The following is a 23,582-nucleotide window of genomic DNA, read 5'->3' as shown; positions in this document are numbered from 1 at the left end:
TCATCTAAGGGCACTTCGGAACTACCGGAGGACTTTTCAGATGGCGACGGAAACCTTTCTTCGACGTTGTGGGAGCGTTCTAAGCGTTTTGAAGGTGAAAACACTGATTTCCCCCCTCTAGACTATTCAGGGGTCCCCCATGAGACCCTTGAAAGACTCCATTCTTGTATGGAGAAAATGGAAAGGTTTTTGGGAAACCAAAACCCACCCACACCCAAAAGACTAAGAGAATGGCCCCAGGATGACCCTAGGGTCAAAATTCCTAGGCTGTTTCCCCCTTCTACAGACGTATATGACCTCACGGAAGAGGAGCAATACCTCCAGGAAGATGAGGAGTGGTTGGGTGGAGAGGAAGAACATGAGGAAGAGGGGTTTGAAGAAGATCCTTACACTAGTGCAGGAGCTTTCGAAGAAGATACAGCTACCTCGCAGCCTTGGCAATCCCCATCAGTGCACTCAGACCCTGATGTCTTTCACCCTTCTCCTCCCAAGGATTCACCTATTGGAAACACCTCTCCCATAGATGACCAACCTTCACTTAATGCACTATTGCGCAAGGCAGCAGCGCATTTTGAAATAGACACAGGGGAGACTCTTCCTGACATAGACTTTGTAGAGAAAGTTATTAAAGAAAAAGCCCCCGTTAGTCAGGCTATTCCGCTCCTGGCTTCTATAAAGAGAAGAATAACTCCTTCCCTTTCCAATCCTGCCTTAGTCAGAGGGGTCAACCCTCGGATAGAAAAGCTCTTCAGCCCTTCGCCCTCTGACCCGTTGTACATCAGAGGCCATTCTATTCCGGACTCCCTCGTAGTTACTAATACAAGGAAAAGAGCAGAGGTACCACTATCCACTAGTGAGGCACCGCCTGACAAAGAGGGCAAAAAGCTCTACGCACTTGGGAAGAGAATCACGACGTCCGCCGCCTTTTCAACTAGGATTGCAAATAACAATTCCCTACTACCTAGCTACGCAGATGCACAGTGGAGCAAGCTGCGCAGCGAAGCAGAGGACGCACCAGAACCCCTGCGTTCACGCCTGTTAGCTACAATCTCAGAGGGAACTCTTGTAAACCAGGGCATCGTAAAGAACTCCTTAGATGCCGCAGAGACGGCTGGCCGTTCCCTGGTTCAGGGAACACTTCTCAAACGCCATGTCTGGCTGCGCAATTCGGGATTTAAGCCGGAAACCCAGGCTTCCCTGATAAATAAGCCATTGAAGAAACATATCTGTTTGGGAAAGCAGTTGATGAGGCCCTAGAACATGCGAAGAAAGAGTTTGATACCATCAAAACTCTTGACCAAATTTCTAGGCCCCCTAACAGACGCGGCTATGGCAATAGATGCTCCTTTCGTGGCCAACGCCAGCAGCAAAACCAACAGCAATTTTACTCTGCTACCAACTGGCCCTCTAACCAGGGTAACAACACCCAGTTCAGTCAAAGAGGCCAATGCCGTGGCAGGGGAAGAGGTTGCGGCTCCAGCCCCAAAGGTTCCACGCCCAATACCAACAAATGACCCGAAGATTCGGGTCCCCTCCCATGCATCACCGGTCGGGGGCCGGCTAACATCGTTCCTTTCAGCATGGGAGGGAATATCGTCAGACCGCTGGGTATTATCCACTATAGCCCACGGATACTGCATCAAATTCAACGGTTCCCCGAAGTACAGACCCCCACGGAACCGACGCATGACACCGGAACACCTCACCATTCTTCTACAAGAAGTAGAAGAGCTACTGAAAAAAGAAGCTATAGAGGCTGTCCCCTATCTCAGGTAACAGAAGGTATTTATTCAGTGTACTTCCTTGTACCCAAAAAGGACTTAACCATGCGCCCTGTATTAGATCTGCGCCCAGCGAACAAGTTTGTCAAACCCCAAAAGTTTCGTATGGTGACCTTGCAGGAAGTAATCCCACCGTTATCACAGGGGGATTACATGACAACACTGGACATGAAAGATGCATACTTTCATATTTTAATGTTGCCAGCGCACAGAAAATACCTCAGGTTCAAGATAGAGAACAAACACTACCAGTTCAGAGTACTACCCTTCGGGATAGCATCTGCACCAAGGGTATTCACGAAAGTACTGGCAGTGGCAGCGGCCCACCTGGGCAGGTTATCCATCCCGGTATACCCTTACCTCGACGACTGGCTCATAACAGGGGATTCTTACGAAACATGCTTCTCCAATATCCAAAAGACTGTAGACCTTTTGTTCCAACTGGGCTTCTCCATCAACGAAAAGAAGTCCAGCTCAGACCCCAGCCAAATCAAACAATTCCTAGGGGCTCTAATTCGAACAAAGGACGGCCTCGTCTTCCCCTCCAACGAGAGGTTCCAAAACATGCTGTTTCAGATCCCCCATTATGTGGCAGGTCGAGAGGTGACGGTACGCAAAGCAATGCGCTTGCTAGGAATGATGGCGTCATGTATTTATTTGGTACCTCACGCGTGCCTGCGCATGCGCCCAATGCAAGAGTGGCTCAACAGCCAGTGGTGTCAGGCCAGCGGACAATGGGACGATCTAGTGGTGGTCTCGCAGGCCTTGGTTCTCTTGCTACGGTGGTGGACAAAAGAAAACCTGTTATTAGGGAAAACATTTGCCACACCCGCAGTGGAAGCCACTCTAACCACAGACGCATCCTTTACAGGATGGGGGGGCTCACCTATCCCATCACACTGCTCACGGAGCGTGGACTCCGAGCTTAGCATCCAAGCATATAAACCTGCTGGAACTACTAGCGGTGTTCAAAGTACTGAAAGCCTTTCAGGAACACCTACAAGGAAAGACAGTGATGGTCCTCACAGACAGCACACAGCCATGTACTACCTCAACAAGCAAGGGGGCACTCACTCTCCAGGACTGTCCAAGCTGTCCCAGAACATCTGGAAGTGGGCTCTCAAACACAACATGTTCCTACTATCACAACATGTACCAGGGGAACTCAATCTGCTAGCAGACGAACTCAGCAGAGACTTCCCCCTGCCCGTAGAGTACGAATGGCGGTTACAAGAAGACATCGTCTTCGACGTCTTCACACAGTGGGGTTTCCCAGAAATAGACCTGTTCGCAACTCTGGAAACTCTCAATGCCAAGATTACGCCTCCAGGTACCCCCAGAACCAGTCCAAGGGGAACGGTCTATCGATTCCATGGTCAGGGAAATTTGTTTATGCTTTTCACCCGACTCCCCTTCTCAACAAGATAGTGCACAAGATGCACCAGGAACAAGTTACCATGATACTGGTGGCCCCTATGTGGGCCTGACAGCCATGGTTCGCTCACTTGTTGGAGATGTCTCTATCTCCTCCAGTGAAACTGCCCTGCCCGTACAACATGCTGTCACAAGACAGCGGCAGGACACTGCACCCTTGCCCTCAGACCATGAACTTAGCAGCCTGGCTCCTGAGGTCATAGAATTTGGACATTTACAACTTCCACAGAGGTGCATGGACATCCTCAGAGAGGCCAGAAAGCCTAACACTCGTCACTGCTATTCTAGCAAATGGAAAAGATTTGTCATCTGGTGTAGAGCGAAGAGTATCAACCCCGTTGACTGCTCTCCCACACAAATTATTCTGTACCTGACCCATTTACTGGACTCGGGTCTAGTATTCAATTCTATTAAAGTACACCTGGCAGCGCTTTCTGCTTACACCACTTCACAACTCAAAGTATCGTGGTGGAAGATCCCAGTAATCAAAGCCTTCATGGAAGGGGTAAAGAGAATACACCCTCCAATAGCAAACCCAGCTCCCGGCTGGGATCTAAATGTGGTACTCACCAGGCTCATGGGGTCACCCTTTGAACCCATGCACAAGGCAACTCTTAAAGATCTCACTCTTAAGACTGCTTTCCTAATAGCTATTACCTCCATTAGGAGAGTAAGTGAACTACAGGCCCTTTCGGTATTAGACCCCTTTGTAACAGTTCACAAGGATAAAGTGGTTCTACGCACACACCCAAGGTTCGCACCGAAATTCATCTCCAAATTCCATGTCAACCAGTCTATAGAACGACCAACGTTCTTTCAAAATCCTTCAAATCTAGGAGAAAAAAGCCTGCATACACTTGATGTGCGCAGAGCTGTCATGTTTTACATGGAAAGAACTAGTCCACTGAGAAAGACTAATCAGTTCTTTGTATCGGTGACAGCAGGAAGAGAAGGAGATGCAGTTTCAAAATCCACTGTATCTAGATGGATTGTATAATGCATCACTCTCTGTTACACTCTTGCTAAGAGGGAACTACCCTTCAAGCCAAGAGCACACTCTACTCGAGGCACTGGGGCATCCATAGCATTCATTGCAAATGTTCCCCTTGAGTCCATCTGCAAAGCGGCAACCTGGAGTTCTGTACACACCTTTACAAAACACTACTGTCTAGATGCCCACTCTAGATCTGATTCCCAGGTGGGACAAGTAGTATGAAGACATCTTTTCTCTACTGTTCCTTCTCACAACCCACCTCCAACTCCGGGTACTGCTCGCTAGTCTATGCACAGCATGTGATTCTAAGCAGATTAACAAACATCAGAAGACAATGCATTACTTACCGTAAAAGCATTTCTGATGGTTGTATCTGCTTAGATTCACATGCGCCTACCCTTCCTCCCCGCTCGGATGGAAGGAACATAGACATCCTTTTCTATATCTCTCTTTTCTGTACTCACTCACGTCTAGAAGGCTCCCTCAGGGCAGAAAAATACAAACAGAGGGACCTCGACGCGTGAGGGATTATGGGTACAACGCACGTCACTATAGGGATAGTATTACAGACACGCCTTGTCGACGTCCTCTTTTCGACTACGAAAAACAAAATGCAATACTCCGCAGTGACCACTGGATGTCGGACCTATGCACAGCATGTGAATCTAAGCAGATACAACCATCAGAAATGCTTTTACGGTAAGTAATGCATTGTCATATATTCTTTTTGATACAAAGCTTTGGTTAGTGTTTCCTTGTTCCATAGTACTGTGGTCCTATTGTGTAAACCCTGAATACTGCTCATCTCCCTCTTGAGATACGTCTGGCTGCTCAGCCACAGCTACCAACTAAATCTGTGTGGTACAGACTGATACCAAGGGGGATTTATTGCATATACCTGTAGTCCTAATCTTCTGTAGTGCTCCCTAAGTGAACTGCATAGGAATCTGCCTAACGGAGACTCCTCAGATCAAGCAACGAAATCCGCCTGGAACAAAAACCATACCTTAAGAAAAAACTTGGGGGCTCCTCCTTCTCCCATTTAGCCGCAAAAAACTGGAACAACATCCCGAAAGAAATAAGAAACAACAAAGACCACCACAATTCAGAAAATTACTAAAAACCTGGTTCTTAAAAACCACAGATTCAAACCGAAACAACCCGAACGCGAAACACAAAGAAAGGATGACTCAATTTAGGATGACACTGACAACACCCAGAACCGACCAGAGAAACTCTTACTTCAACAAGAGCGACAATGCTAAGTCGAATAGGACACAAGCGATACCCATGAGGACAGAATTCAGCATCCCTAGCCAACTCCAGCCCACAACCTCACCCGCCCCATAATTGCTACCAGGTATCATACTTGTATAGAGTTGTGTGAATGTTGCCACAGTTGAACTAAGTTATGGACATTGACATGTGCATTGACCGTATGGAGTTCTGAATGAAGGCATGTGCCGCCCCTGGATGGAATTGCAAGCGTTGGCATGTGCCACGTTTCGAAGGGGCAGGGAGCGATAGCCTGCATAAACAGCTGGATAAGACGATGAATGCCAACCACCCGCCACATATGGACGGACTAGCCCTGGCTAGTCGACGCCACGCACCGACTGGATTGGAATGCTCTCTGAGCCAAATTTGAAAGGACGCACAAACGCCCGCCTGCCCCGCATACAGACAGATATTACATAGGTGGCCGAGGCCGAACTTGGGCAAGGTTATGAATGTGGGTGGATGCCGTGTTGGAAAGGAACTGGGAGTATCGGGCGGCTCTGAGCAGGACACAGATGCAGAGATGCTCCTGCACCCCTCGTGGAGAGAATGCAGAAATTTAGCACCTCCGTTTCAGACAGCAATCCCAATTAACCGATCCACTAACAATTTCACCCCTCTGCATACACTGTTCAAACTCAAACCAAACACAACCACAAGCCTACAACACAACAATCCGCACAAACTTCACTACACTGCAACAACAAAACAAATCACACATGGCCTCGCACAACAGCACACGACGACTACTGACCATAAAACACCGCAAGCACAGCCAACGGACCCGCCAGGCTGATGCCGCCAACAGCACATCACTGCCCACTTGCACTTTCCCAGCCTATACCCACTAACTCACCCCACCCCTTCCCTTTTTTACAGAGCCGCCAGAGGACCACTCCAGTGGTGATAGTGCGCGGTACAAATATCCTTTAACATTAACAGTAAAACTCTTTAGGTGGGAGGAAGGGTAGGGGCCAGGGGGAAAACCGGGAGACAGCAGATGTCACATTATGCTTTGTTTAGGGAGAGGATGCGCATCTGAGTGCTCGGTCGAGGTTCTCTTGTGGCGGAGGCTCGTGAGAGCTTGGGCAGAGGAGTCTGGAATGTCCTTTGAGCTCTAGTTCAGCAGCGGGGCGGCTCGGTTTGTGCTTTCTGCCCTCCGATTGACTCTTTTAGTCCTGCTTCTCCATCCATCGACCGGTTGGGGGTTTTCTCGCCACTCCTGGGAATTACTGCGTATAGTCCAGGAAGGGGGCCCAGGTATGGTAGAACTTGTTCCTATTACCAAAACAGAAGGCTGTAATTTTTTCTGCCGGTACTATGTCCCAACACTTAGACCACCACATTTGGATTGCTGGACCTTCAGGGTTTTTCCATAGTCTTGCTATTGAGATCTTCACAGCCGTTAGTAAATGCAAGCACAGGTCTGCTATACGGCCTGTTAGTGGAAATTGACCTTCGTCCGTAGCTCCCAGTAGGACGATTCCTGGACCCCATGGGATCGTGAGACCCGTGATCAGTTTGATTTGTTCCAGGACATTTTCCCAAGACTGTGCGGCCTTGGGACATGACCACAGGAGGTGGAATAGCGTGCCTGTGTCCCAGCATCCTCTCCAACATTGTGGCGCAATAGTGGGGTTACATTTGTTGAGGATCTCAGGTGTTTGGTACCACCTGTAGCAAACTTGAATTGCCCCTTCTTTGTTGGTTACACACTTAGAGCTTTTGTACACTCGGGTCCAGATGCGGCCCCCCCAAAGGCTTTTTTTAACATAAAGGAAGTTGAATGTTTCCCTTTTTGCCTCTTCTCCTTCCTTTTTTGACTTGTGTTTTAGGCAGGAGGGGTGTGTCCTACCGTATTGATTTCTGATCCTCTCCCTTCTCCCCCTTCCCCTTCTCCCCCTCTCCCTTCATACTCACTGTCTTCTTCCTCTTCTTCTCCCTTCACTACCAGATGCATGTGCCCATGTAGTGTCCTCTCGTTTGTTGGGGCCTGCTGAGGGCCTTCCATAATCTCCCTCCCTTTCATATTCCACTCTGCAACTCTGTCCTTTGTTCATATCAAATTATATGGGCCAAACCCTGGTCCCTTTAATCCTTTTCCTTATATGGAGGTGGTGCAGATGAAGTAGTTTTCGGTCATGTTTTTTTTCTTGTGCTTCACTCTGTCTTTCCCACATAATTTCCATAATTTTAATACACCTAACCTCTTCTCCTGCTTCTTTCCCGACATAGTAACCTGAATTGCTGTATGCATGTGATTTTGATAGATTTTAGAGAATGAACCATCTTTTGGCCATACGTGTAATTCATAGTACTTTGTGCTCACTCTTTACAATGCTTCCGTAATTTTCTTTATACAAAGGATGCGTATTACACATTACTTTAAATGGCATATCCATGATCAAAACGTGAATATTTAATTGTGCTTAAAAAGTGATTACTGTTTCCTTACCAAAACACTGAACTGAAAATGCCTCGGGTCAGAACGGTTCATAAATTACTTCGAAAAAACTCTTTCTTTTTTTTTCATTGAAGGTGTCCCCCCTGTCCCGCACTCCCCGTTACTCTTACCCCTCCCCACCCATTTTAACCCTTTGCGCCCCCAAACACTATATAATTCAATGAGTTTTTCAAAGTCATTTTTTCCGGCAACAATTACTTTTTGAAAATTAGTGTCTGCAAAACAACGCAACACCTTATGAACACTTGGCCACGGTTATTAGCCACCTATTGATTTCCCACTTTATACAATGCTATGTTTTCATCATTGGTTTTGTAACACAATGATTTCCTTCCCTCATTGGTTCTAACAACCCAATGGATCCCTTTTCCTAACCTGGGTGTACAGTATTTGAACCAGTAATTAATAAACAATACTGCCAGCTGTGACTCCTCCCCCTGCTGTTACTGTTCCCACATTTTATATTTAACCAAACACTTCCCTTCCCTCAAGCATTTACTAACATAAAATAACTCATCATTCTCCCTCATGGGGTAATAGCACCCTTAAATCTGTTTTAAAACCCAACACGTCCTTTCTGAGCAGTTTACATTTTAACAAACGACATCCAAGTCCTTCCATCACTGACCTTTCACAAACCCTGCTAGCCTTCCCTATAGACTCACCCTGAGAAGCGCACAGATTTTTAGACAAACAAAGTATCTTTTTACCTTTCAATAGTTCTGTAGTTGTGCTTTATGCAAGGGAGGCATCAGTAAAGTCTGACTTGAGAAGCAGACATAGACTGGAGTGAGATGGTCCATGGATCGCCTAGCTGCTGGCTTGCCAAATGAACTAGGATAACAAAAACAACATAAAGAAACCAAACTGCAAGAGAAACGAGGGCTTTACTCACGGCCAGGAGATTCAAACAGTTCCTATGAACTGCTAACAAAGATCTCAGTTTGGCTTAGTTCCAACTCTGCTTTTCTACAGTTACAAAACGTTTGGTCGGCAAAAGTTCATCCCAACATGGCATAATCCTATACTGTTCACACCATATATGCATAATTCCTTTAGGCCCAGTGCTTTACTCGGCACAACACCACATGTAAAGATCTCTTCTTATGAAATCAAAGTCCTCCACAGCTCAAGTGACACACGTTTCCTACAGCTCTTCGCCCAGTAACCTGGTTGCGACGGGTGTTTTGGCATAAGCAGATTTTGCCTAAAGATTTCCTCCTCCGGCTTTTCGCTAGTTCATGGTGTCTTTTACAAACTATTCTTGCAAACCCCAAAATACAGCTTTTTCCTAGCACGACATAATGTTTCACAAATCCTGTTTTTATAAATCCCAAATATCGCCTTTTCTTCTTCAATGCCTACAAACCTAAAGGTGACTGTTTTCCTCTTTTGATAATTGAGCATTGTTTGATATTACTACCTGCTTGATTCATTTCTCTAGTGTGTGTTTTTGGGCGTATAATAGAGTATTTTCGTGCTTATATGTCTAAATAATGCATTCACTCCTGCCCCTCTTCACCTCTCCCTATGCTTTCTCAAATCACGGTACATCTTCCTCCTTTTCGATCACTATTATAAAACTCACCTCGAAACGTTGACTACTCCATCACTCTTCTACCTCCTTTCAACAAACAAAGACAAGCTAATAATACCTCCTCTAACACCAATCCACCTCGCCTCTCTTTCTGTGAGAATCAACTTCTCTACTCTTCCTTACATTATCAGCTGAACATTGCACTCTGGAATGCTCACTATCTATGCAACAAAACTTCCTTTATCACTGACTGCTTTCACCCCAGCTCTACTCCCCTCGACCTTCTCGCTATCACTGAAACCTGGATTTCTGCATCTGACACTGACACTTGCAGCCCTACATGACTCCAAACTATCCTGAATTCACTCTCCTCGACTGACTGTGTGGAGGTGTCAGACACCTACTCTCTTCCCGCCTTAATGCCTCACAAATATCCAATGCCACGTCCGCTCCTACCTCTTTTGAATTCGCCATCTCTACTATTGCTCTGCCTTACTCTGTTCACATCATCTCCATCCAACAACCTCCTTGTCCCACTGGACCATTCTTTGATGGTCTTGGGCAACTCCTTGATTCTCTTTCCACTCAACATCACCTCATTCTCTTGGGTGACGTTAACCTTCCTTCTCCAACCACTTCTCAGAAATCTGAGCTTCATTCTTTTCTTAGTGACCACGCTCTCTACTCTATCCATAACCTGCCTACCCACCCAAGGGGTAACTCTTTTGATCTCTTATTAATCTCCACCTCTTTCTCAGCCACTAATCCTACTGTCACACCGTCCATATCTGATCTCTCAATTGTTTCCATCACCATCTCCTTTCCACCCTCTGACCTTTCCTCACCATTTGCTTCGCCTATTACTAAAAGGAAATGTAAACCTTCTGCCATTCTACCCTTTCTCTCTGACCTACAGTTCTCTCTTCTTCACACCCAATGCCTCTTGCACCAACACTGCCTTCTCCAGCTTCCAATCCCTACTATGACTCAATCTCATCCCATTCAAACGCTCTCTCTGCGTCGGCAGCTGCGCAAATGGAGGCATACCTGCTTGCTTTTGGACCTGCTGTTAGGACAGTTTTTCTGAAGTCCAACTAAGGGATTAGTAAAACCATTCAACTGAGACAGTACAAGACTCCACTCTTTGTAAAGGCTGTACCACATGGGTTCATGGTAGCCAGCGCTCCAGATAAGATTTTGAGATGGGAGTATTTTACCTATTTTTAAACTTTGAGAGCAAATGTGATTTTAAGAGAGTAAAAAATTACTTTTCCCCTTTTGCAGGAGAGTAAAATGTATGTGACATCCAGCCAATGTGTGCAAAAATTGTATAGAAATCATTATGCGGCAGCTTTCTGCATTGTGACAGAATACCTCTTTCATTACTTATCTAAGATCTGCCCATTTGATCTCTCCTGTATACACTTAAATGTTGAAAAGCCCAAAACCTAGCCAATTACATGGTAAAGCAAACATGAATTGTCTTTTGATTTGTAATGAAAGTCCTCATTTATTACTACATAATGGAATGGCAGTTTTATGTTAAAACGGTGCAGGGAGGTAAGGACTTCATGCTAAATTCTATATTTAATCTCCGGGTCAAATGGTTATTTATAAAGCGCTTTGGAAAAGCGCTGTACATAGAACATATTTATCACAATTATCACCAAACCGAAGTCGGTACTCCTTTATCGAGACTCGAAAGGATGAAAGGCTGAGTTGGCCATGCCAGGATTCGACCCCCAACCTACAGATCACGCACAGATCTCAGCAACGAGTGCTCGACTGGCTAAGCTATCTTATTGGCTAACATCCTTCAGAGGTCGGTTAACTGAGTATCGACTTAGATATAAAAATCACAGTGGCTAGATGTGGGACGAACCATGTATGAAGCGCTACATAAAGTTAAATAACTATCTGGATTATCACAGAGACAAGCTTTGCTAAGTTTCTATTTAAATTGCATTTGTTTGTTTTTTTAACAGCGCTTGCACTTCCTGGAGAGTCAGGTTTTTGGATGTTTTAACTGTAGTCTTGAAGATTTGAGATGCTAGAATACCTGCGATTGGTGTAAAGACAATCGCTCACTCTTGAGCAAAGACTCTGCTGCCACTGACCATTTATAGTAATGTACCCCATTGACTACAAGGTTGAATGGATGTAAACTAGACTGCATAGCCATCTTTTTACACACTGTTTTTATAATTAGAGTGTATATTGAATTATAAGTGTAAAAATAATCTGCCTCTGCATTATGCACACAGCACTGGAACTCTGAAAAATACAATTGTGAAATACTGATTTGCTTTCACTGGGAAAAAAAGCATAATTTATTACTAAAGATTAATTCTCAATTGCAAGTTAGTTCTCCATTTTATTAATTATACAATCCTAAAATGCTAAGAAAATAAATATGCACAGTGCTTCTGTTTGCTCGATGAGCATCAACACCGCAGAAGCTGAATGGAAATAAACCATTCCCTTTATCACGGTGTACAGTTTATTTTTTGAAAGGCCTCAGAGAAATGCATTCCGTTTCAGAGGCTTTTCTGCATGGCATGGCTTGCAATGACATCCATGTGGATAAAAATCGAAAGAAGCCTTCTGGTTTGTGTCAAGCAACCTGACCTTTGCACTGCCCTCTGCTCTAAACTTGTGTGTAAATGTACACAGGAAAATGCCATATTTAGATTTTCATGCGTAAAAAGGCATGGTACGCACCTTATCTGGAGGCCTGATGGTAGCGTAGACCGACCAGCCAGACTTATCTTAGTAGGGAGAGAAGGCTGTAGAATCAATACAAAGAAATTGTATTATGGTTCAAAGAAATACTATGTATTGTAAAAAAATAAATGCTTTATCTAAATATGAGTAGGCCCAGATAAATCTCTGGGGGAAGAAGTACCATCACATTATATATCAGCACATTTATAAAAACAGAACCCTATGCTTGAAGTTGCAAAGACATAGCATATAACCTTATTTGCAACACCTAACAGGAGTTCTAGGGAAGCCAAACCAATGTATACACATTCCATTCAGTATCTGTAACGCTCACCTGATTCCCGCAGAGGCGCCGGTCTTGACTGGGTGAATGCCGTATCTTCAAAGGTGATGTGTAACACACGGTTGGCTCTTTGGGCTGGACCTCTGTGCACTGTATGTCTGACTCGAAGAGTAAGATGTCTGCAGATAGAAAATATGGGATTAATGAACTGGGGTTATTGGGTGCCTCTCTCCTCTTCCCTTTCTCTTCTCCTGTAGAACCCCAAAGGTTAACGCCCTCACCTTAGGTAAGTGAACGCCGAGCTCTCCATCTGCCTGGGGGCAGGGTGCCGTAACCAGTTTCTTCACTGGATAAGGGTGCAGGCCTCTTGATCTCAGAGGACTGCTGTCCGTCGTTAACTGCACGAACGGTAAGTTCTGGGCACTTCAAATGTCTTAAAAGTCTTTTGTAATGATATCTCTTGTTTTGCAGGGTTCCGGCGATGGCGGATGGCGGGCTGATGAGAGTTGAGGATCGAACCCGCGTGAGGAATAGAAGCGCCTGGAAGCACGTAAGTAAGCGCTTGTAGCCTGCTTCACGATGCGCACTAACTGTCCCTTTTATCTTGCAGGTACAAGTTCGGAGCTTTAGAGAAGCTGAAGGGTGCTGGAATGCCCACTGGATTCGGCGTGGGAAGGAGTAATGGTACGTGAGTAATAAAGTTGCCCAATGTCTTTAAACGCACCTTCTTTTGTCTTTCAGATGCGGGATGCAGCGCCGAAGGCCTCCGGAGCGTGCGAAGAGCTGGTAAGCTTTTGTCTTTCAGATGCCTGAATGCAGTGCGAAGACCTCCGGAGCATGCGAAGAGTAGGTAAGCCTTTGTCTTCAGATGCCGGAATGCAGCGCGAGGCGTTGGTGACAGCCGATGGACCAGGTAAGAGATGCGCTGCCACTGAAGACCGTAGTGCTAACCTGTTCTTTCTTTGTCTTTACAGGTGCTGCTGAAGACTGGATTCCAGGATGGTAAGCCTTTGTTCCCTTAGGCCCCGGATCAGAAGCAGAAGACACGATGAGCGTTCTGCTGCAGAGAATGCAGAATAACACAAAGCAAGATTCATCCATCGGGTGTGGTTTAAATAGCCTCCTGTAGTGCTTAGGTGTCTCCTTCCACAGCCATGCCTAGATAAGAAAAGAGTTCCTGCTTTCCAGAAGAGTTCCAGTGTTCTGAACCTAGGGAGTGGCTCCTGCCCCACCCAACAGGAAAAGTAGTCCCAAACAGAAGAGGATCAGGGGTTCAACTGGCAGATAAGTAAGCAGCATGGTCTGCTGCAGGTAAGTCCACCCAAGCATTATGAGCCCGGCGCTTCCAGCGCTGGGACTGGGCATCTTTATGAGCCTGGTGCCACTGGCGCCAGGACAGGGTCCAAAAGGTCCCAATTGGGACTGGCTGGCACTCGGAACCGGGGTTATGGGTCTGCTTCCAAGGGAGTCGGGCAAGTCCTGATCTTTTGGAAGCAGAGATCATGACAGTATCGGGCACACCTATTCTTGGGGGCTAAAACCATATGTTACTTTCAGATTACTTTACAGTAATACAAGGGTAGTAGACCTATCAGTTGTACTGTGACACTCAGCAAGAAATCACACAGTAATATCAACTGGACAATATACTTTTCTGATCGAGTGAAACACAGATTCTAGAAACAGTATTGTCAGATTGTAACTCTGGTCGCTATGGTGACGTTGGTGCTTGCCCTGACGCATCGTTCCATCAAGCTGTTACTACAGCAGTCAAGCTTATTTCCAATATGGTGCCCGCAACCACTCGCGCCTCCTACAATATGGGCAGACGAACGCTGAGACCTCGCGTCTCCCCTCTAGTGAGTACCAATGCTAATTTCTCTCCTACCTTGCTCCCTCCTCCGTTCCCATTATTCTTGTATTCCTTCTGTTCCTGTTTGCCTTAGCCTTGCGCTGTTCCGCTCTCCTCCTTCCCTGGGTTGCTCGGTTCTGCTTTCAATTTGCTCATTACTGTTACGGCTCCACTCTTATTCCATCCTTGCCCATCCTGGACCTGGTTACCAAATTACTTTCTTCAACTACTGCAGTCACTTCAGGGATCTGCACTCTCCATCTGCTGGGGATTTATTCAGGCTCAGCCTTTTCCCCTCTGATCTGGCTAATTTCCTTTGCGCTACATTACAGGCATGAGGCGCTGCATACCACATTCTACTCAACTGCCTTCCAAGACGTCAAACTGGCAGTAAGATCTCGCGTATAAACCTATAACTCAGATTTAGGATAACTGTTATTTTAGGGGAGTTGGACCTTGGGGTGTAATATTCAATTACAGTTGCTTTTCAGTTCACAGACTAAGGGAAGCAATAACTTCTAACTTATTTTAGGATAACAGTTATACTCGAGGTAAGTAAAACCTATTTACTTTTGTCAGGAGCTACCAGCAACCTAAAAAGTAATTATGGCCTAGGCAGACTTATTCTGGAAAGGGTAACGGGTCCGGGGAAGTGAGAGCCAGTTGGGGACACTCCTACATTTAGCCTAACAGGAATAGTGAAGTCGAACCAACAGCATTACTTTTGGGAAGAGACACAACCAAATCACAGGTGAGTAATATAACCTTACATGTACTTTGTATTAGAATGGCAAAACAGTATCTAACGAAAGAAAGAGGTTTACATATATTTTCAGAATGGCAACACGTTTCTAAGGTAATAGCTTTTGTAACTGTGCACTCTGTGTTAGTTACAAACCAACTTCTTTTACAAGTAACTTTTTAACACTTGTTATTCTTTTGAAGGCTTAACCCTTTTCTTATCCAGTCCTTCCCCGATTCTATAGCATGAATTCAATCAGAGGCAGTAGAGGGACCCTAGTGGTCTAGGTGCCAGCTGGAGACAGGGTGAGAGAGGAGTCAGTTGCAGGCAATGTCAGAGTTCCAGAGGAAGACTGTTCAAACAAGTAAGTATTTCACTTTAAAGTTAGTTGAGGGTCCAGGGACTTCACAGAAGACGCCGTAGGAGGATTCCTGGGTGAACTGGAGGAGTGGCCTCTCAATCACAGAAAACACCCCAAAGCTATACAGAAATCACAAAGGCTTAAGATAAGTAAAATACCCCAGATCAGCTCTGCGCAGAAGAAGAGTTGCTGCAGGAAGACTTCAGTATCTGCAGCCAAAAACCTGGTTGATGGATTTCTTTGTCAAGAAGACGGAAGATAGGACTTTGGGTGGACTTTTGCAGCAGGATCAAAGGAGAAGGATACAGGAAAGAGTTTCCTCATGGCTGGATGCGGCTCTGTGAATTGATTTGCCGCCTTTTCAGGAGTACAGAAAACGACAGAATATCGCTGTTCAGATTCCTGTCATTAGCAAGGTCCAGCACTCAAGTGAGGGGACATTTCGGACTGGAATCATGCCTCTGGAGATCCAGCAGGACCCCCACAAACTTTCAGCGAGATTCGGAATTCGGAAGACCGTGCACCAAATAATGACTCGAGATCCCAGGGTATTGGGGTATTGCAGCCCTGCAAGGTCACAGCACGGCGTGAGATGGCTCAGAATGCAGGTGTTCTCGAGTCTAGTGGGTCTGACCAGGCTCTGGGTCGGGGTCATTGTTTCTGAAGTCCCCTGGTCACTTGGAAGGAAGTGCTACAGCATGCTCCGGTTACACAGTAGGCTCTCCGGTTCACCTGCGGTTTCTTCATCTTCCTCTTCAGTTTTGGTTCCAGTGGTTGACTACTTCTTCAGCTTCCAGGTTCAGACTTTTATGCAGGAACCCAGCCAATCAAACAGTCTTGCAACATTCAAACTTTGGGGGCGGGGTGGTATTGGCAATCCTTTCAGGACAGACAGCCTCCCAGTTGGAACTGGAATCTCGCACTCAAGCTGGAAGACAAAGGGCTGCAGAGTTTTGGACTCCTCCCTTGCTTCCTGCCTTCACAGATACCCTGGAGCCTGGGCAGGGAGTCCACAGGACTCCCTCCGAAGATACAAATCGCACAAAGGAATTTCCCACCCTGGATGTCAGGGGAAGGAACAAGAAAAGGACAAGGAACACTAAATTGGTGAAAAACCAAGACCGAGGACATTTTGGTAAAATGAGCGCCCATGGGTGCCTTTACCGGGTCTGTGCACCAAATTAATAAAAGTTATCACTGCCACCAGCCATTAAAGGTAAGCTTGTCCCTGTAACAGAATTGTTACAGTTTTAGTGTAAAAGTGAATACATTGTATCTCCCCAGCACTCCACATAAGGTGGGGTGTGCTGTTTTCACCTTATAAAATGTAAAAGGGATCCAAAGATCTTTTCTACCCTTGGCAACTGTAGTTCTCACAAGATTAGCTAGAGAAAGTTAAAAGGGGAGCCCCTAGTGCAACCCAGCAACAATAGGCACTTATTGCCAAAATGTTGTCAAAGAGGATAACTTTGAAAAGACACTAGGGAGAATCTTAAAAAATGACACCCATAAAAAGAGTAAAAGACTGTGAGTGGGGAACAAGATTACCACTCACTCGGGTATAGGGAAAATAATCTACCAGTATAGCAAATGTTCTGGGGTTGACACAGGTCAGGAAGATTTATCATTGATATGAAAATCTTGCCTGATACCTTATCTCTATCTCTCTGCCCTGAACTCTCATGTCCACTCTTGATAGAACGAAAAGGGAATTCTATCTAACCCTCATTGGCTCTCATTCCTACCATCCTTGTCGGCTACAGGGCACCCTAAACTCACTCCTCCCAAGTCTGACTATCAACTCCACTCTCACAGTAAATGACCTGGCTGAATACTTTGCTGCAAACATTTACAAAATGTGACTCTCCCCTGACCTTCCTCACACTCCCTCCTCCGTTCTACACTCGCCCAATCCGACCCTCTGGCTCCTCAGCTAGTCAAGCCTATTGCCCCTTTAGTGGCCTCTCACCTCGCTGAACTCTTCAACCTGTCCCTCCTGATTGCTTTCCCTCTTTTTTTCAAAGCAGCCATTGTCGTCCCTCTTAAAAATGAAAGAGGCTGACCCGAACATACCAACTGACTTTTGCCCTGTGTCTCCTCTTCTTCACTAATCTAAAGTGCTTGAAAGGGTTGTGTTCAATCATCATAACAATGTCTTAGACATCCACAGCCTTTGGGACCCCCTACAAGCAGATTTCCGCTCCTGTCACTCTGCGGAAAGCTACTCTCATGAATGTGTCCAACTTCATCGCCTCTGCTAAGCACTCCAACCTAGTATCTATACTAATTCTCCTTGACCCGTCTGCTATCTTTGACACTGTTAATCACTCTCTTTCTTATTGGGATTTGCGATCAAGCCTTTTCCTGGATTGAATCTTACCTTGCACCTCATCAATTCAGTCTCCTGGAGCAACACCACCTCCCACCTCACTCCTCTAACTGTTGGTGGGATCCTCTCCTCTTTACACTGTACACCTCAAGTCTTGAGGCACTAATCTCCTCCTTTGGGTTCTCGTACCAACTCTTTGTGAAGGACACCCAAATCTTCTCTTTTCTTGAACTGTCCTCTGATCTGTCTCTCTGCCATTAAATATTAGATGACTTTGCACGCTCTGATGGTAAACCAAAACAGAGGTGCTCTTCTTCCCAGCCAAAGCGCTCTCTCATCTCTTCCTCTGCCTATCCACTTTCTACCTGACACTCTTCCCCTACTCTTCAGCTAGAAACCTCTGCGTCATCTATGACCCTTCTCACACCTTCTCTACTTTCTTCTCCAAAACTGCAACAGGAGCTCGCCTCAACGGTCTAAATATTAGTAAAATCAGGCACCTCCTTCCTTGCAACACCGCCAAGCATCTCTTAACCACACGGGTCTTCTAAATTGGATAATTGTGCCAGCATCCTCTTTGGTCTCCCCAACTATGCTTTGTCCTCTCAGCAAGAGCATTAACTTCGCTAGCAGGAATATTTAAACTCCCTTTCTTCAGACCTACTTCTTAGTACCATAAACAGGCTGGATAGCTGTTGATATAAGATTAAAATTTCTTCTCCTGGTTCACAAATCGATCTACATTACGGCACCCCTGTATCTGTCAAACTCTACAAGCCTTCTCATAATCGTTGCTCTACCTCCCCGACTACCCTTGTGGCTCCTCACCCTCCCTGTGCTTCCTCTCACCCTCCCTGTGCTTCCTCTCACTTCTGCTCATTCTTTGAGCAGAAGTGAGAGGAAGCATCCAGGTCGCGCTTGGCCTGTTGATCAAATGCTTGTACAATTCTGTTAGCAGCTTTTGTAAATCATTCAGTAATTATGCAAAGTTAATCTGATTCCTTTAATTTAGATAACAGCCGACACATGTTTCGACCCAGAGGTCGTTCTCAAGGCTCTGCTGATGGAAAATCTCAATTAGTGAAGGGATCCTGGAAAAGATCGTTTACTAATTGAGATTTTCAGTCAGCAGAGCCTTGAACGACCTATGGGTCGAAACACGTGTCGGTTGTTATCTAAATTAAAGTCATCAGATTAACTTTGCTTGATTACTGAATGATTTACAATAGCTGCTAACAGAATTGTACAAGCATTTGATCAACGGACCAAGCGCGACTAGCGTCACACTAAACTGTCTTAATCTGTAATTTAGGTTGGGTGGAGGTATACCACACTGTGACCGCTACGCAACCAGCCTTCTTAACTAGAATTTCGCATTGGAGCGCACTAACCATTAAGTCCTTAAACCTTCATTCTCATTTTGCACTGTTAAAACCATTTCTACAACCCTATGCGACCTCTTACCCTCTGTGTTTCATATATAGAGACTTTGATTTAGCTTGTAACAAGATGTCTGCATATATAAACATACCTGTGAACAACCTACAGTGGGCTATGTAACCTTCCGCTCTTCTGATTTTTTTTGGACTATGTTTCTCATGATTCTGCTGGCTAGGATTGATGGGGAGTTGCAGTTCAAAACATCTGGAGATTTAAATGTTGCAGACCTTTGATTGTGCCCACACCTCTCCATCCCTGCTGTCTGCTCACTTGTCTGCCTTCCTTAGCCTGCTTGTATTTTTGGAGTTTCGTTTGTTTAATGAAGTGTTTTTAAAAACATTTTTGCAGCCTCCAAGGAGCAGGAGTTGCTGAAGGACCAGTTTGGATATCACATTGTCAGAAACTTTGCGCTCAGCCACTTCCTGAAACGGCGAAGGGACTGGGACGAACACCAGGTGGCTGAAAACAAGCGGCGGAAAATGTTTGCTGAAATCCTAGAGGACTAGATTCGGTGTTGCAGCTTGTTTAAGCATTACCTTCTACTGGTGTCCCAATCGTTATCTGTAATTTGTATAGCCTCTGCTTTGTGTGGAACAGGTGTAGGTATCTTCTATGGACACATCTAAAGGACTGAACAACTCCTGAAGTGGCTGTGCATGGATTTGGAGAAACTCGAGATCTGCTGAGCTCTTACAAGATTCTCAGGTTGTGGATCATCTCTCATCTTTGAAGCCATGGCTTTGCTTTGGCTCTAGGGATCTCTGAATGCATCTTTGCTATTTTCATTTTGTAGGATGTCTGTAAGGTACTGTGGACTGACTGGTAGACCGCTGAAATGACTTAAGGATGCTCAAAGCCCAGAAAAGCAGCTTCATTTAGGGCATTTGAAACGTGTGTTTGTAAGTAGGAAGACTACTTGGTGCATTTCAATTTACAAATTACTGTTTGTGCAATCTATTTCTATGTAAATATTTTGGTTACCAGCAAATTAAACATTTTTATGATAGTTCTTCTCCATAACTGCCTGCACTGTTAACCATTTTGTTACTTTTGGAGGCAGGTTTCCTTATGAGGAGGAGAAAGGTCTACTTCGTTCATAGTCTTTTCTCCTGGGACCTCTGCTTAATGCTGCTTTCGTTTTTATTTGTATGTTTTCCCCTTTGTATAGTGTCTACCACAAGTCAAATTGCATCATGGCACTAATTATTTTCCACCTCAGTGCTACTCGTTTTATCAACGGTCTGAAGGATGAAAAGCTTTAGCGGACCCTTTTGGGATTTTAACCTGTGACCTGAAAGGTATGCACAGAACTGTGCAGTGATAACTCATTCTACCCAATTACCACACATGTCCTTTTCATCTCTTACTTCACGACATAGTACAACCTTTTCTGGTTTCCTGACAGTCTTCTGTAGAGGGTTGGCAAGATGTAGCTTTAGCTGCATTTTCAAATGAATGGACAATAGCGAAGAGTGCCTGAAAACAGTGTAAATGGAATGTTTGCAATGATTCATTCAGGTAGTGTATTACAAATGATCCTCTGCCCGTGATAAAATGCGCCTCCCTATTGAGGGATTTTGGATCTTTGTTTTAGGGTGTAGCTGTTCGGTATTGGTGTGGTACTCTCTGCTGCTTGTCTAATATGCAAGCTTCCCCATCCCCCATGTGATTCCAATGTCTGACACAATGCAACATAATTGTCCTGGCAAAGGAAGGCAATGAAGTCTAGTGATGGAAATCTGGATGAGTGCTTAGGTCGCCAGCTGTTGGAACAGAAACAGAGAGTTCCAATCCTGGCATTCGCCTGCACAGTTCCAAGGAACAGAAGAGCACTTTACAGAGTATGTTTATCGTAGCAGAAGTATCCTGAACTTGTGATGCTAAACATGTGCTGGGTGCCCTGTGACTAAGTGCATCAGAGGCCATTGGAAACTCCATTTTTTACCTGGCCAGGAGGGATGGGACCACTTTCTCTATTCCTGCTAAACTCTTTACCCACCCAAAAGTACCTCCTTCCTAGTCTCTGACCTATAGATTGTTAGCCCCTCACTTCCTACTGCCACTCCCATCTCCCACAAAACTCCTTTTGGGTTTCTTAATAACTGCAATAAAATTCCCTTTCTCACTGACCACTCTGACTTCCATCACCCCAAATCTTTGTGATGGCCTTCACTGAAACCTGTATTCACCCTTCCTGATGCTGCCAATTTGACTGCCCTCCACACTGACTTAGCTACTTGGTCCTAATCCCTCTGACTAGCAAAATAAGGCAGTGGTATTGGTCTGACAATCAACAAGGACACATCATCTGCCCCCTCACTCGTTGGACATTTCTCCCTCCCGCTTTGCATGCAACTCTGTCCACATCTTGCTCCCACCCCCTCACTTTCCGATTGATCTACCACCCTCAATCTCTTGTACTCTGATCTTTGCCTAGTACTTGAAATGTTCCTGGCTGGTTTTCCTATTATCATGGGTGACCTCGACTTCCATAATATGACTAAGGCCCATTGAGTACAGCTGGAAAGTACAATACCTGACAGTCTTTGGGCAAACTTACACAACTTTCTTACCCATCCACAATCAAGACAAATCTGTATCTTATCTTCCTCTCTTGATTCCGCTCATCTCTGATTCTTCGCAAACTGACCTTTCACTCATCCACTTCAAAATCTCCATTTCACCCTCCATCCCTCATCTATCACCAAAAGAAAATATAATCCTGGCTCAATGGGGCCCTTTCTTGACCAAGTTAGGACCTCCCTCACTATTCGCTCACTATGTCCAACTCACCTTTGAGTTCAACACTGCTCAGGTTACCGCTTTGACTATTACTCAAGGAGCCTGCTCCTTTGGCCCCTCCCGCCCCCAAACCATGGGTTTTGCCACCAACCCAACAGCTTATGACCGCCATGTGTCTCCATCTATGTGACTGGTGAAAAGCTTGCTGCTTTGACCTCCTTCTGCTTACAAGGACTCCCGACTTGCCCTCACCACTGCTCTTGGCTCTACTAAATGGAACTGCCTCTGCTCAAATTCTCATGACAGCTAGAACTCCAGCAGCATACTCTGTACTCACACGGCTACATTGTCAGCTGCAACTACTGAAAGGATTACTGGAAAGCAGAACTTGTATCCTGAGAATCAAGGAACAGCACAATCCAGCTATCGGAACTTTAATCGAGACTAGAAGGAAACCCTTTTTTCCAAAGGCCACCGGGCACTAGCAACACCACCATACACTGCACGAACTGACCACAGCCGGTCTGGGCCATGAAACCAGTGAAGTAACTGGCAGTGCACGAAGATAGTGCCCCTGCAACTGACATCAGGACGGAGAGCCAGCGCAGCATTATTTACGCGCAGGTGAGCCCAGCGCCCATAAGGGACATACCAAGTGTATTTGGGGGGGGGGGGGTGGTTAGTTGGGAATCTTGGCAACCACACAGGGAATCTTAAAGTAATACCTGTACCTTAACTGTACCTCTTTAGGAGAAGCCTCTACCAGCCCACACAGCATCAGTCACCCCGAGGGTCCAGGCGCTCCCGCAGAGACCAGGCACAAGGTAAGTGTTACAATTGCATCCACCCTCCACACTGCCTTCTCTTCTGTATCTCACTTCTATCCTATTTTCTAGGCTGTGCTCACACCCATCTTCCACTCGGCCAAACCATCCTGTGCTCCAAATCATCCCTTTGCACCCCAAACGATGAAAAGAACATGTTAGATCTTTTGGTGTTAACAAACCTCAACTCCCTTCTATTAAACACATGCAAGGCCTTTTTTGTGCACCTCTTGGGACCAGTGACAAGGGGATAACACAGATTGCAATATTGCTAAAGGAAGATTACTAATTCTGCTAATAAAAAAAAATCCCAACACTCCAAGATGATCCCATTGGGTAGAGCCCTATAAAAGAAAGCCATAACTGCTAGAGAAACTGAATTGGACAGAATTACTGGGAGCAAAGTATAGAGGCAGGGGCCAAAAAGAATACAAAACATTTTTGGGAGCTGGTTACAGGAGGCGACTAATGCATCTGACCATCTTTGGGTTAAACATTTTTAATCGCTGTACTGTGCAACCCCAGAGTAAATTAATCAGTATATTAGTGTTTGGGCTTTGCAGTAGGGGGGAGCAAGATCAGAGGGAATTAAGTAATCCTCCCGGTCTAGAATTTACTATTAAAGAAATCAGTGACTGAATCGCTGGCCTGGACTAGATAGTATACCGGCAGCCCTATTTATTGATCAGATAGATCTATGGGATTTAATGCCATTTTAAGGCAAATAAAATCCCAAAATCATTGCAAACTGCCCTAATCCATTTATTATGCAAGAAAGGAAGTAGAGGGGCCCCAGC

The 23,582-nt window shown here is 45.4% G+C and overlaps 1 protein-coding gene across 4 annotated transcripts in view; it reads left to right on the top strand.

The window, feature by feature from the left end:
- The window catches only part of NOP9 (NOP9 nucleolar protein), a 466,866-nt gene extending 446,641 nt beyond the window's left edge, over positions 1 to 20,225 (top strand). For all 4 annotated transcript variants that reach the window (XM_069649902.1, XM_069649900.1, XM_069649887.1 and 1 more), the window contains one exon: positions 19,568 to 20,225. In XM_069649902.1, the coding sequence (XP_069506003.1) occupies positions 19,568 to 19,725 (158 nt within the window). In that variant the 3' untranslated portion in view covers positions 19,726 to 20,225. The remainder of the gene's footprint in view (positions 1 to 19,567) is intronic.
- Positions 20,226 to 23,582: the final 3,357 nt, after the last annotated feature.

The sequence above is a fragment of the Ambystoma mexicanum genome, chromosome 1p, assembly GCF_040938575.1.
Source record: "Ambystoma mexicanum isolate Mex_15411 chromosome 1p, UKY_AmexF1_1, whole genome shotgun sequence".
In the NCBI taxonomy this organism is placed as follows: domain Eukaryota; kingdom Metazoa; phylum Chordata; class Amphibia; order Caudata; family Ambystomatidae; genus Ambystoma; species Ambystoma mexicanum.
This window is presented reverse-complemented; position numbering and strand designations above follow the sequence as displayed.